Source organism: Argiope bruennichi, chromosome 1 (genome assembly GCF_947563725.1).
Source record: "Argiope bruennichi chromosome 1, qqArgBrue1.1, whole genome shotgun sequence".
NCBI classification, from domain to species: Eukaryota; Metazoa; Arthropoda; class Arachnida; order Araneae; family Araneidae; genus Argiope; species Argiope bruennichi.
In genome coordinates this window covers 77,604,826-77,621,532 of record NC_079151.1, presented here as the reverse complement: position 1 = coordinate 77,621,532, position 16,707 = coordinate 77,604,826, and the positions used below count along the sequence as shown (strand labels likewise).

The 16,707-nt window shown below is 28.3% G+C and overlaps 1 protein-coding gene across 1 annotated transcript in view; it reads right to left on the bottom strand.

The window, feature by feature from the left end:
* Positions 1–11,434: 11,434 nt before the first annotated feature.
* LOC129962117 (uncharacterized) overlaps positions 11,435–16,707 on the bottom strand; it is a 78,954-nt gene continuing 73,681 nt past the window's right edge. The window contains exons 14-15 of the mRNA XM_056075854.1: positions 14,130–14,167; positions 11,435–12,937 (exon numbers count right to left, since the gene is read on the bottom strand). Of these exons, the coding sequence (XP_055931829.1) occupies positions 12,832–12,937; positions 14,130–14,167 (144 nt within the window). The 3' untranslated portion in view covers positions 11,435–12,831. The remainder of the gene's footprint in view (positions 12,938–14,129; positions 14,168–16,707) is intronic.

Genomic DNA, 16,707 nt, shown 5'->3' with positions numbered 1-16,707 from the left:
CATTTAATTCAAACTGTGTAAAAAGTTTAGGTTCATCGCTAATGGAACATACATTTCATCAACATTATCATCAATTTCAGATTTGGTATCTGAATATAAAACATTTTCCACAGTACCTGAAGAGGAAGGACCCGGTACATTAAGTCCATGCGGGATAAAATATTAATATACCTGCTTTTAGTTTTTTTTAAAATTGAAACCTTTCACATTACAAATACAAAAAAATAACAATCATAATTACGACTTTTTTTTTTTTTTGTCCTCTCCAAACCATTGTCACCACTGTCAAACCGAATTTTTTTTTTCTTCTTTCGAATCCATTTGCCTTAATTTATCGCAATCATTAATCATTCACAAATACAACAAACTTTGTGTGAAGCCCAAGGCATCATTTATTTTCATTAATTTTATCATTTAATCTTGATAATTTAATTTCATATTATAATCAACTTTTTTACAAAATACGAATAATTTTTTTTTTTTTTTACTGTGTAGTTACCACAAATGTATTACAGAAGAAACAGTTCGGGAAAATTAACGCATCTTGGTAATCACTGATCTCTCATGCAGCAAAAAAATAGAAATATAACCTGTAACACAGAGGTCGGAATATAAACACATGTGCACAGCAAGCATGAAGAAAAGAAAGACACTGATTGAGGAATAATGTAAATGGCAATGAAGAAAGGGTAATGGATAGACAATTAAACATGTGCAAACAGGAGAGGTATCCGATTTCAAATTATTTCCTATGAAAAAAAAAATGATTTCCTCCTATTAAACGCAATATTGAAGACAGAGTTCTGTCTTCAATATTGCGTTTAATATACAATTTACTGATTCAGAAGTGTATTTTGGGCTGAAATAGTTTCTTTTTCTAAAGTTTAATCCACCAATTTACTGTTTTAAGACCATAAATATGTTTATGAAACTCCTGCATCTAACAAATTTTTTGGCCCGGAACATATTAAATCCGTAGAAGAAAATAAAAAAATAAAATGTAGTGCTATTAGTGAAGAAAATATACGTGATGGGATTTCTCCAGTAATCAGCATAAAAAAAATTATAAGAAACACCACTTATTTTAACGACAATTTTTTCATCGCTTACCTGTTTTTTGTCCAAATAATAATAAAACAGGTTAGTTAAAATAAATCACAACCATACAAAACTCGACATCCAATTTTTTTTGTCTATTTACTGTTGCCATTCACATAAAAACATAAATCTTCTTTTTCGTTACAAAAATCATTTCAATACAAAGTTAAGTTGTTTCATTCAATATTATAAACATTTTATAAATTTTAAATGATTTTAGTTTAAATATATATTTTTTAATTACGTTTCGTGGTAATGATATGAATATTTGTTAAAGTCGCGACACTCCCACCTTTTGATTTTATATAGATATAACAAAATCAAAACATTTTTTTCACATTAATAAATATAAGTTAAGAATAAAAAGTGTTACATTAATTATCATATCGTTTAGGTTTTATAACGTTTCTACCACTTTAGTTTTGACTATTTCAGTAAGGTTTTTTTCATTGACCTTCTCATCTCCCCAACTTTCGAAACTGAATTGTATTCTGAATATATTTCTCAATCAATCAATTTTGATTGATTGAAGATCAATTTTGTTGCTGTTGTTAAAAGTCTTTTTTAAGCAACGTTCTTACTATCAGGAAGACTAGAATTGTCAATCCAGGGTAATCTCACCACATAGGGACCATCAAGATCAGTGGATAAATCATCGTTAAAGAATTTCACCACTCTATCTTCTAAGAATGTTTTTTTAGTAGCTTCTTTGATCCCTAAAAGTTCCAAATCCTAGAAGTGTTCTATCTTCTCACTATGTATGAGTGTTGTGATACTTTCAGTAGCGCTTGACTGTGACGTGCTTTTAATTTTATTTGATATTCTATCCATTATGACCCAACTTAAGAAAGTTTCATACGCATTTAATCCACATTCAATTTTGTGTATAAGTCCAGTGGAAAGTTGCCCACAAAAGTCTGCTCCAATTAACAGTTCTATTTCAGGAGAACCTTCTCTGTAATCAGCTATCCAGATTTTCTTTTCTCTTAATTCTTTATTCCACAATCCTCTTTTGAGTCTAGGATTTTTTTTCACAAATAGATAACTGATCCAAAACCTGTATATCAAGAGAATATTTACCATTTGAGGACTACAGCTTAATTTTATACAGTCCATGATCTTTCACTTGTGTTTTAAAACCATCAAACAATGAATGAGCTAAACTTCTCTTAATTAAAGGTTCAAATCCTAGTTCTTCGGCAGTCAATTTTACTATGTGCGAATTCTGAGAACCAGTGTCAATCAATGCTCGCACATACTTCTGTTTTCCGTTGGCTTCAATATTTACAAATATAGTCTACAGTAATACAGCTTCAGAGCATTCGGGGATTAATGCGTTCTCGAGTCAATCGATCTCATTTGCTGAAATCTCTCTTTTATTTAAAGGTAATTCAAAACACATTGTATGATGCCGTTTAGAACAAATCATACACTTGATTTTCGATTTATAATCCCTTGCTTTGTGACTATCCTTGAAATAAACATAACAAATCTTCTTATTACTTATAGTTTCCTTTTTCTTATCTAAAGACCAATTTTGTGCTAAGAAGCAATCTTTACTTCTTTACTGTGGGATTTGTCACAGAACACACAATGAAACTGTCTTTTTGTCATATCACCTGAAAATAAATTGCTTGCAGTGGGTACTGTCTCATCCAAATTTTGTTTTTTCTTACTCTTTAAATTACTACTATTGAATTCAAATTTTATTCCATTTCTAGCAAGTTACAAGCGTTCCTCGCCTTCTACTTCACATTTCAAAAAGAAAGAAAAAAGTAAATTCTTAAGTTTATTCCCATAATCACCTGTTAATTCATTTTCGGTTGACAGCTGTGTTGGATTTTGCAGCTACACTCTCATTAATTCTTCGGGGGTATATGATTTAACAAGAGGAAATAAAATGGCTTCATATTTTTCACTCATTAGTCCTATCTAATCTAAGGATCTCAAATAGAATTCTAATTTATCATACAAATAAGAAATATTTGACTTACCCCCTTTTTTCTGTTGCATTCTGTATAACGACAGCTAATAATTCGCGAACATAAAACTCTATCAAAAATTCTTCTCTCCCAAATCTGTTCTTTAAAGCTTTAATTGCCTTTTCATAGTTTTCAAATGTTGAAGGGAAACTTTCATTAACTTCGCGAGCCCTACTTTCCTGCCCCATGCGCTGTAATAAATATTGAAATTTATCTTCTGGCATCAAATCCACATCAATATGCATTCTTTGAAATTGGCTCCAAAATCCTAAATAGTTCTTCAAATCGAAACCGAAATGTAATGTTGTTGTTGTCTTGTCCAGAAGTGCAATAGGATTAGATGTGTCCAAAAGTGTCTAACACGGCTTTGGCCACATAAATAACCTCACCCGAAATGTAATAATTCAATTTTTGGTAGGCGGATTTTTCGTTTTTCATTTGGTGATGAAATTACTGATTCAGCTATTCTGTCAGAACACATCTTATTGAAGAAGTTTTCATTTTTTACTCTCACTAAATCCATTTTTCCTCGATATTTTTCAATTTTATATATTCATTTTCAAAATCTTCATCTGTTTCGATATTGTTCAAAATTATATCATCACAGTCTTTTAATTCACAGTAAATACGATCTAATTTGGTACTTCTTGGCCATTTGTCACTTCTTTTTCAAATTCCTCCATTAAGCTATTTTCAGTTTTCGTAAACGCAGTATGAGCACACTTACATTTTTTCTATATATCTTCCGTAACCAAGTCAAGTTTAATTAATGTTTTTGTAACCATGACTAACATTTTCCGCATCACGTCCGCGGGTCACCAAAATGTTTTGTCCAAATTATAATAAAACAGGTCAGTTAAAATAAATCACAACCACACAAAACCCCACATCCAATTCTTTTATTTATTCACTGCTGCTATTCACATAAATCTTCTTTTTCGATACAAAAATCGTTTCAATACAAAGTTGAGTTGTTTCATTTAATATTATAAACATTTTAGAACTTTTAAATTATTTTGGTTTAAATATATATTTTTTAATTACGTCTCGTGGTAATGATATGGATGTTTGTTAAAGTCGCGACATCTGTATAATTTATTTAGATACAAATTAAATCAAAGAACTATAGAAATAATCAAAGCACTATATACTAAAGCTTTATAATAGATGATATAATGATAATAAACTTCAAGAAATATAATATTAAAAATTATTAACTGAAAGGATCCATCAAGTGAATTATAAAAAATCGTTTTAAAGATTAATTAATATTTAAAAATAATTAATTATAAATTTCAACTCAGCGTGGCTTTAAAGCGGCAACATCTGTGGTCACATCAAACTCAACAAATTTGAATTTGGAAACAAAAACTCTACATTTGAATGTTTATCTTCTGTTGAATTTTTTCAATTAATTCTTTATTCCTTTATGGATACTCTATCTTTCTCAAGATACATTAGTAAGAAAGAAAAAGAGAGAATTGCGTTTCAAGAATTATTTAAGAATTTTCCAGAAATACCCTGAGCTTTTTTTCTTCTAGTTTAAGTGCATGTACAAACTGCTTAAATTTAATGTTCTCTTCGGTTAATTCCTTCAATAAGTCATTTTGATAGGTTCGTACAAGTAAATTATTCTTTTTTAGAATTTGGTCATCTTCCATATTTAGTAACTTATTCAAAATATTCATCAACTTTGGAATACTCAACTTCTATTGTACACATTTGGTGTCTTGAGGAATGAATTTTTCTCAAACAATTACCTCTCAGTACAAAGGTTTTTTATATTGTTTTTGTGTCCAGTATTATTTCCGTATTCAGCAATTCTTGTATTATTTACCAAATGGTCAAAAATCTCAATAAAAAAACTATTACACAAAGTAATTTGCATGGTACAGTAAGTACATTCCTTTTGACTCGAATACTTAATAAGCTATTGGAAGTAGTAAACGGATTTCTCTTTACAATCAGGTTTTTTAGAGTAAGGTCATTATTTCAGAAATAGGGTCTAAAGCGTTTATATCTGCGTCTAGAGATGGAATGATAGGCAGCGTAAATGATTAAACTTTTAAAACAATTCATTCTAAAGTTATCACCAGGTTACTGCGTGCCGAATATAATTTCAGTAAGAAGTCGAAAAGGATTCAGATTTGTCTTTTTAAACAAAAATTCATAGGAGCCACCAAGGACTTTTACAAACCTGAATATTGATAAAGATTGGCTTTAACTGACAGATATACGAGTTGGTGAGCCAAAATCAAGAGAAATAAGGGCTTTGTTATTAGTATTATCAAACAGATCGTTTCCATTCCTCAAATCTGAAACCATATTTTGTAGTCTGAGAAAAATACTCCAGTAAGGTTGATCGCATTTAAGCAATTGATCGGATTATATTTGTTTAAAAAAAAACTTTTAATAAGAACTTGTTGGATGCCCTTTTCCTTATGTAAGCTATACAGAACTCAAAATTTCTCAATCTTTCATCAACTTAATCACTTCCTGCAAATACCAAACTTGATTTAAAAAAAGGTATTGTGAAAGTACAAAACACCCTTTGCGCACTTGAAGAAAAGCGAGAATTCATCTTCAATGGGCTCTATTGTGAAGTATTTAGAAATTTGGATAGTGATTTAAAAGTGCCCATGATATATGTCCTCAAAAATAAGCCGTTAAAATCATCCTGTGTTTTGTGAGGAGCATTTATAATACTTGTTTACATACAACTCTTAGATCACATAATCTAAAAGAGAGGAGTTCTTCAGAAGTTATGAATTTATTTTAGCTTCGAGTCATTTTGTCAAATCTAGACATAAGCGAAGAAGATGAAGCTGCAATTTGTATTTTCGCTTCTGCTTCTGGTAGTCGAATCGATGTTGTGAACCTGTGACCACTTTGTGCAATTTATGTTATCAGTAAAAGATCTCGCGCTAATAGTCTTTTCTGTTTTATAAAGCCAATTCCTTTTTTCTTTCTTCAACAAGAGAGGTAAGCATTTTTTTTTTTTTTTTTCTTCTCGAAGCTTTCATTCAGAAACAAATTTAATTTGGGGATAATGAGAAGATTATACTCGAAGTTTATAACATTTTCTCTTGAAAATGGCGACGAGTGCTAGATAATAAGTCATGGATATTGATTTATTATCTACAATTTCATATCGACTTTTCACCAATATTATTGCCCAAATCGGCAATGTCATTATCAAAAGAGCATCGAATATCACTTTTACTTTTTACCAAATAATTACGAATAATCTACTAATTATTTTTTCAAAAACTTTCTGAGATACCAACATTAAAAGCATCGATAGCACGCAATTAATCTGAGATCTAAATGAGCGCCTTTCCTGTTCTGCTAAAGAAATCTGCCAACACAAAATATTGTATTTTAGCTGTGCGATGCTAGTTGAGCGTTTTCTAATTAAAAACTTAGTTTTCGGATCAACAACTGAATTGCTTAAATAATTTCTATACAGATCATAGCTACCGAGATTCAAAAGACCTCTTAGCCTTCAAAAATTTCTCAAGGATCACATAAACAAATTAAATATATATCAAGGTCTTCTCATCCCCAAGTTAGGATCATTGTGGAACTATAAAAATGTTTACTTTTATCTCGACTTCCTTTTCAATCCAAGTATGCCGGACGCTGTTATCCAAAACTTATACTAAGAGTATAAATTTCGGAATTGGGAGTACAAAATAATTCTAGTAACCAATGCAAAGAAGTCCCACAACAAAAGCTTAACTGATTTTGCAAATGTCACTACAGGTGAAATAACGTCAAGATCCGTTTTAATTTGTAAAAACAGTTTTATTGGTGAAGGCTTTGCAATAATGCATGCGATTACAAATTCCGTTTATCATAAAAAACAAACATTTTATTAACTGAAAAAAGATCGAAGCCCTACAGTCTTCAAACGTTCATTCCAAATATCTCACCAGTCTTTTGCCAAAGGCCATTAACAAGATAATTTCCATTGAATTCATTTGGATTCCAGGACAATACAGTATCGTAGAAAGCGAAATTGTTGATAAGATTGCCTAACAGCAATAGACACATGCATTTCTGATAATGAATACCTGATCCTCTTAATTCGCAACAGTCTGTTTTGTGCATCTGACACTTTTGTGCACCCGATACTAAGTATCAAGTTGACAGTATCAACCAACCTTATCTAATAAGTTTTATCACTTTGTTGAAATTGATAGATACTTTGTTAAATATAATTAAACTGAAAAAGACTGTAAAACCAAGAAATCTAAAACTATCAAACAAATTATTCAATTGTCTTAATAAGATACTGAAATTTTGGGTTAAGGTATTCAAAACAAAAGATGCAAAAGTGAATTATTTAATCGTCACAAAATTAGCCAAATTTGTTTTACTTTTTCATGGATTTATTTTCGGAAATCTTTTTAATTATTTTAATATTATGATAAATGATGAGCACCTCTGAGAATGGATTCTCTGTATGTTGTGCAGACCTTAAAATATTTATTTTCTTTAAACAAAGATACAAGCACAGTTTTCAATGTCAGGCCAAGCCTTCCAAAGAAGTTGTATATTTGTAAAGTAACATTATTTCTATCTTATTCAGTTATTAACCGTCTTTGGTTAATCGGGATTAAAGGTCAATAAAATTTTCCATTAAATACTTTATGTAATTTGATATTTATGGCTTTTTTAAGCTTCAAATTTTGATAATTATACAACTCATATTATTTTAGAAGCCTTACACCGTTCTGTTCGTTGTACTACGCATTTTCCAACTTTTTATCATCTGCATTTTATCATGAATGTACATAATAATTTATTTTGTTCCAAGCAATAAATATTATTATTAAAATTAAACATTACACATTATCCACTTTCCTATGAACTGTATTCAGGAAAATATTCTTGACATTCAAACTTTTAAGTAAATAAATAAAACGTTTTAATCTTTTATGGCCGAATTATGAGAAATATCATTATTTTAGGACAATTATTAATTTTATTCTTTTAGATCAATCAGACATGTGGAAACTCCAGGTGCTGATTGATGTATCTTCAAGACAGTCAATGAAGTGGTCTAAGATCTCGTGTTTTTATAAAATAGAGATATTCAGATTTTCATAACTCAAAGCGTTGCAAGAAACTTTTTAAATTAGAATTTCAAGAATATTTTACCAACTCAAATTATATAAAATATGACAATTTTTCTTATTAGATAGATATCCCTATTTATAATGGTTCAGAAATTAATTTTTCAGCTCTGACATCTGGTACTTATTAAATAATGTTTGCTTTAAATAAGATTAAATTATTGAATCATAATGCAGATACACTCATGTTCTAAATAAGGTCATAAACATGTTTTAAAAATAATTCTAAATTGCTACCAGTAAAATTGACAGAATTTGTATTTTATATATTTTGAAGAATGGGTAAAATAATATCAATCTTCGGTTTTGAAAAAGAAATTGTTTAGCATCAGTTTTTGCAGAACTATTGGAATCAGATCGCTTAAGCATCTGGGATATTTGCTTGTAGTTTTATGAATAGTGCATTAAAACAAAGTTAGTCTATTTTCAATAAGAATGAGTTCTCATAATCGTTTAGATTATTCTTTCAGATGGACAGTTGTTACATTCTTGAAGCTGAGCAATCTCAAGCGGTGAGGGCTCGATGGTTACACGTGGCACCGAAAGTGGTATCCAGATTGTGAAATTAATTTCAAACAAATCGCACTGTCACAAGGAAGGCGCCACAGAACAACGACACATGCACAGAATTGCTACTTGGCATTAAGCGCACAACACTTGGCATAGGATGACAACGGTACCTTAGCTTGATCGTAACCTTGCTGCTGCGCCTGGAATAAGAATTTCTAGGCAAATAATAAATAGATGCCTAGTAAAGAGGTCCCTTTAAGTCGGCGTCTAGTCGTACGTGTCCCTTTGATTGCATCTAAAAAGAAAGCTGATTGTTGTAGAGTCGAATACATTAATCTTAGACACAAGAAAGGGGACGTATTCTTTTGTGACGAGTCCACAAAAACATAGTGATAACTCTACGAGTTCAATACTAGTGATCTCGTCAAATCTTCATATAGAGAGAACGAAGAGCACGCTATCATTCTGCATAATACCATGTAGAATTATTTCACACACATCACTAAATTTAACTATCAAAATTTATAATTAATTAAATTTAGTAATAGATTCAGTGACTTAATGAAAACGCATTGCATGAAATAAAAAAAAAGTATGCATTACACTATCTCATTTACACAAGAACTCACAGATCGATTCAAAGATGAATTAAAATCAACAAATTATTAATTTACCTATGATATGTAAAATTGCATTTTGTTATAATTTTAGTAAAAGATATTTACATTCATATAAAAAGGTATCTATTATTTCCGAAAAATTGTGAAGATTTTAGGCAATGGGAATGTTATAAATTCGTTTTTACTGATGCGAAAGTGTTTTATGATTTCGTTGAAAGCCAGTTTATTTTCAAAAGAACTGAATCACAAATTTTTTTTTGTCCCATTGAACATTTGAGATACGAAAATATAAGCTGTAAGAACTTTCGCAACCTGTACTTGATGTTGTTATTGTTAAATGTATTATTAGCGCTATCTCACATAATTTAAAATGAAGATATAAGTTTAAAAATATGTGTATTTCCATGTTTTCTTTTTAATAAAACTTACTTCCGGTTTTTCGCATTCAAAAGCCTTCGTCCAAAAAGATCAGTCGTTCAGAATATTGCGATATTCTTTCCTGATTTATTGAGGTTTCAATGAATGAAAATCTTTTGGGTCTATTTGCACGCAGTCTGGCACGTAATTTCACCCTGTCTTCTATTGACCTTTTCTAATAAGAAAAGCTGGAAAATTTAGTTTTACTATGAGCACTTGCCAAAACTAATAAGATCTTATTCTCAATTAGGGAAGCTTACTGTCTTTGAAAGCTTTTGATTTTCTCTCATTTTGCTATAGCTGGTTTAATTTTTAAAAAATCTTGGAAATAAAAGCTTATTAGAAACTTAATTTCCTTTTAAACACATGGACTTTATTCTTTCATTTTGCATCTCCAACCGTGCCCAGGCTATATACCCTAGGTATCTCACCCTAGTTATGGCACTGGATGTGTGACTGAAAGGAATAGATTTTGGAATAAATTTTAATTTATTTTGCCATGGGAAGCTAATTTGTACAAAGGGGGAAAAAATCGATGATAAAAAGATGTGTCTGTTGACATCGCGACACAAGAGCAAAGTAACAGAAATTTTTCTCATTAGCGATTTTACTAAAAGATTCTGGATAGGGATTTCTTTGACACATTGATTTAAGAAAGGGAATCAGATATTTTTGAAAAGAATGTGTAGGTGTTAGGTTGTTTTTTTTATCCCTTAACTTAAAGTGAAAAAAACTAAAGAGTAAGCAATTTTTTAGAGCGTCTGTTAGAAATAATGAAATAAAGTAGAATTTGGATCAGCAAATAAGAGAAAAGTTTAGAATAAAATAGTATGGGGTAATTTAGGATAAAAATTAAAAAATTAAATAGGATTTAAATTCAATTAAGAAATATCTTTATATATATTCATTCAAAACAACCATATACCATCAACATATTTTGAATTTAAAATTAACAATAGTTTACTATGAAATATTTTTCAAATAACCTGGGGAGGAAAAATTTTAAATGATTCACATGTTTCTAATTTTATGTAAAAGAGCTAACAAAATATTAAAACTATTTTTACATGAATTACTTTAATAATATCAGTTGAAATTTTTACTTGCAAAAAATGTTCAAATATTTTTCTGTCACTAACTCATTTTCTTTAGGTGAATACAGATATCAAATTCCTAGAGTATGAAGGATCTTTCCTTTTTTTTTTATGGCTTTACTTTCTCAGATAAATAAGGGAGTTGTGCCCTTAAATTATTTATCTTTCTTTATATCTGAAATAGATTATTTTATATACACAAACCAACTTTGATTTACTTAGGATTGTTTTGAATTAATATGCATTCATAAATTTTTCCTTGGTAATAAATTACTTTTTTCTTTCTTCTTACATTACTTTTTGCATTATCTATAAGAATTTCTGTTTGTGTTGTCTACTTTGTGGAGGAAGGAGCAACATATGACAATATATGAAGTTTTTCATTTTCAATGGTATTTCATTCTTTTTCTTATTTAAGTAGGTGAAATAAGTTGAAATAGTTCTTATTTTCAATAAAGACTGAAAATAATGGTAAAAATAAGTTTATGGTAAAAATAAGTTTATTATAAAAATAATGTTAGTTTACACAAAAATTTCAGAATACATCATTTTAAAAGAGTAACTCATTGGATAAAGGCACATGTTTTACTTGCTTCTTTAAAATGCAAAAAAGTTGTAAATGGAATAAAGATTTTAATGGTAAGAGTGTATTTAAACATAACAAAAGCAAAGAAAAGTAAACTCAAAAATAATTATTTCTTAAAAAATTAAACAGTTAAAAATTATCAAAAAAAAATTCGTTATTTTTTCTTCTTCTTTTTAACAAGGTAAACAATGAACAAAAATTTCAGCTTAATAGCTTACAATTTTAAATAACCAGGAAATAATATTTGATTAGCTTCAATGATCAAAATGATATTAAATATCATTTTTTATGCTATAAGCAAATAATTTAATTACTAAATTAAAAAAAACACCAATAAAATATCTAAAATGCTTCTATTTTGTGTAAATTTATATTACAAAAACATGACTCCTTCATACTTACTTTGCACACCATCAGTGCTTCAAAAAATAATAAAAACATCATACAAAAACATTACAGATGAGTAGAAAAATACCCGTTTTAAGATTAGGTGGGCTACCTTTATAGGTACATAAATATTTGAAAGTATTTATACAACGTCTAACAACAGAAATGTATGCGAACAAATGTGAAATTTTCATTTAAAGATTTAAAGCAGAATACATGCATTTTCATGACTTGTATAAGCAACATATGCATGCCATTCCATAAAAATTCCCTGAGTAACAAATGAGTGAACAACTATGAAAACTCTGGTCAAAATACTTGGCATTACAAATTTCTGAAATAATCTAAAAGTCAAACATATTTGGATAAATAAGAAGATGGGTTAGAAAAAAACAGCCGATTCAATTGACAATAAAAACTAATATCAAGTTATAAACTTATAGTTTATATTAATACCTTGTACTGCTGAACAACCATTTAATAAAAATTTTAATCACAACAGAAGCAAGAGAGCTTGAGTCAAAACATACCATCCAATTTAAGTTTTCCAAAAAATTACACCTGCATAAAGTTGGAAAAAAAAAAAAAAAAAAAAAAAAAAAAAAGGAAAACAAAATAAAAGGGTGATAAATAAATATAAATACACAACCCCAAATTTTGAATGGTTTAGATTCTGCCTGTGTATGTCTTAAACAAAAAAGTAAAAATTAAACTTAAAAAACACATTTTAGATGAAAATTATACAAAAAAACCCCAAATTCTATAAATATTGTCATTATGAACAATGATCACTATTGTTTGTCAACAAATAAATACAGAAAATAGAAAAAGGAAAACCGTTATTTAAACACATCTATGCTTTTGCTATGCATCAAAATACTAGCACATTTGTGAATAACAATCACAGTATCTTGACCAAAGTTTTACTAATTGTTTTTCGCCCCCAGTTATGAAATATAAACAGATAATGTATAGGAAACACCTGTTACAAAAAAATTATCCTGTTACAGCTCCTTCATCTTCTGAACTACTTCGCATACTGACAGCGACAGCTTTGTACCGCTGAGGAACAATGACATCTTCTTCATCAGAAAATTCATACCTGTAAAGTATTTAAAAAGAATAGTATAATCATTAGTAGGTGAAACAATTTCAGAAATTCTAGCCACAGAAAAAGATCACTGCAAGCCTCTTAGCAACTAAATGAATGAAACAGAAGGCTATGGATACAAGCATCTTCAGCCTTTCAAATTTATATGACATAATAAAGGAATTAAAATTTGCATTTTTAAATAAGATGGTTTAAATAAGTATACAACATACCATATTAGACTGTTATTTTTTCTTTGTTATATAAACATCTAAAACATATATGAAGAGTTTTATGTGCAAATAATTTTGTTTCATACTTCCTTTATGCACATGGATATGGAAATAACAGAAGTAAAAGTTTTTTTTGTAGAACTTATGGATCATATTTTCACAGAACAAAACTAATAGTTATCTCATTACATGAAATAATAATTATATTTGTAGCATAGTAAGTGAGTGAGGATAATATACAGCAATTTTGATAGAAAGCACATGTAATTACTACTGTCAAACTAAAATTAGGCACCAGACAAGAGAAACTTTTATTTATTTATTTGTTTTTCTTGCAATTCATGCCTAAATAAGAAATTGTAAAAACAAGAACAAAACTCTTCCCCAAATTTTGTAGTGTCAAAGAAACAATAAATATATACAAACTGCACAAGTGATTACTATTTTAGTATAAATAACCAGAGAAGACTAGGGAATTTATTTTCATTCCATTTTTAACAATAATATCTTGCACCTAATTAATTCCCTCTCAGTTGTATTTTCAAAAGTTAATATAAAAGTAAGCAAAAGTCAAATGATAAATGATCATAACTTAGGCTTCAGTATGTTTATTTTCTGCCATTCTGAACAATGGGCAAATAATAGTTTTTATACACATTAAATTTGCAGCAGTATCTAGATTTCAGAATTTCGTGTTTTACAAAAATAGGAGTAATGTTTTAAAAGCCATTTAAAAAATAATAATATTATTTATTTAAATAAATTTAATGATAACTTTTTGTTAATTCATATACTTTAAATATTTTAAAACAAGTAATATCAATTGAATAACAATGAATATCAATTCAAATTTTTTAAATACAATTCAAATTTAACTGAATAATTTATTTTTTAAAACAAATTTTAATGTCTTTTTATCCTAAAGCATTCAAAAAGATTTGAATTTACTATGAAATTATTGAATTACTTACCAAGGTTTATCAGAGTTCAATTTCTTGGACTTTTTGTGCTGAAAATGATACAAAATATGATATTGAAATCAGAATATCAATATGTAAAATAGAAATAAAAGGTTTCTTTTCTTTCTCAAATAATTATTTAATGCTTTGTAAGGATTAATATAAATTTAAATTGATATAACATGATAAAAATGTATATACTTTTAAGAGAGTCTAAGATTTCCAAGTATCAGCTAAGCAAAAATTTCTTTCTTTCATTTTTTTAAATAATTTTTTTTTTGAAAACTAAATTATAACTATATACAGTGACACTTGCATTTCTCATATATATACAAGAATATATTTTGCATTGAAATTTAGATATTACCTTATTACTAATTCATATCAACACAATTGATAAAATTCTACAATAGAGCATAAAATTTAAGAGGACAAAGGACAGTTCTTTTACTTCTAACGTTACAAGTGTTACTTTTTCTCAATCCGTGCTCATTTTCTAAAAGAACATGACAAAATTTCATTTGTTTGTTTCTTCATATAAATAAGATAGAAAGCATTGCTAACTTTTATTTGACTCTCATATACTTCGACATTATAGCACTATTGTTTTCTGTTCTCCTTTTATCTTCCTTTGCATTTTCCAAAGCATATACAAGAGGTAATGTAGAGTAGAAAAGGAGGCAACAACTCTTAGAGATCATGGCAGTCTGCAAGTATGAGTGCCAGCTTATATATGTATATATAGTAATACAGTATGACTATTTTCTGTTTTGTTTCAACATAGAAAACTTAAATATTTTTTTGAATGTCTTCTTTTTCATTCATCAGATCCAAAATTTGATAAAGAAATAAAAATTTCACTTCAAGATTGCAAACTAATTTTTATTATTTTAATTATTGCGTTCCTATGCAAACAAATATACAAACAACAACTGGTCCCTCTCTTCAACAGATTTAGACAAAAATGGAACTTATACTTTCAGTTTTAATGATAAATATATACAGTCATGGGAAAAATAAAAGAAAAAAGGAGCCCCCCAGCTTCATTTTGGCATTATTCATCATACCAGCATAAAATAAAAAAGTCACTTGAAAGGGCATAATGTATGTTTAAAGAATTTTGAAACAAAAATTTCATAAAGCCTTGTCTATATATTGGAATAAGAACAAACTTCAAAATTTCCAAAGGCAACAACAAATTTTCTTATGAAATTTTAAAATAGAAATAAATACTATATCAAAAATTATTTTCATGAACAAGTTTCATTAGTTTAGGTCTATTCCTTTCAAAATTATGAGCTAACAAAATTTGAGCTTTTTAATGTTAAAATTAAATTTTGAACTTTAATTCATATTTTAAAAACTTATAAAGTTATTGACTAACACTTTTCATTAAGAAAATATAAGGTATTCTATACATTTTGCATACATGAATTTTGCATTTTAATATGTGTGAAAAAATTTCAAAATTAGAGTTTAAAATTTTTTAAATGACAACATTCATAAATCTCAGAACAAACTAGACAAAGCTATTTTAAAGGGGCAAGCAAAATTTCAGCTCATTTCTACTAGCAGTTTTTTCCCCATCACATTTTTTTAAAAATTTTTTTATTATTACTTTGAAAAAGATGCATTTAAGAGAGTATTCACAAATGTCAAAATGTTGACAGCATTTATTTGGCATTCAAATGCTCAAGAAATGCTACAACATTTCTTGACTCAAATCTCCTTTACTATGTTATTATAATTTAAGAATATATATATATATATATATATAAATTTTACAATTAGTAAAAATTATGAAATCAAAATTTAAAAAAAAAATGCTTTTCCTTGCTATAATATTTTATTAAAAGACATTGCTTTTAAATGTGGAGGATAATCTCTGCCCTTGTAGCAAGCTGCATTTTTCCTCATCAGGTCATATAATACCACTTACAGAATATAACAATTTCCATAAAAATGAAATTCATTTTGTAATGAATACTTTGTATATTGAATGAATATTTGTAAGATTTAACAATTTAATTTTACAAACATCCTGATGAAGTATTTCTCTTACTAATTTATGGATAGCGAACTCCAAATTTTCTAATATAAAAAGGGGCACTGTATTTAAATTTACTAATGTTTATTTAAGTGCACAATATTTTTTACACGTCTCAAATTTCATTGTAATACTGTATATAATCAAATTCAGGCATCAATATATTATTTAATCACACATTTAATATTTTATAATAATCTATCTATCTATCTATACTTATATAAAGCTTAATGTGTGTGTGTGTTTGTGTTGGCGCTCTACAGGCCAGACCGTTTGACCTACAGCTATCAAATTTGGTACATGTATACCTTAGAGGTCGGGAATGTGCACCTGGGGTCCCTTTTTTGAATTTTTAATTAGAATTTTAATTATTAATTAAAAACTAGTTTTCCCGACAAAAAAATCTTTTCATTTTCCCCCAACGCCAAATGAGTAAGGCTTGTTTTTTTTCCCAACAGTAATGATGCTAGGGTTAACATTTTTCGGCCGATTATTTCAAACGATTCTGTTTATTTCCTTAATGTTTGATGCATTTAAAATTAA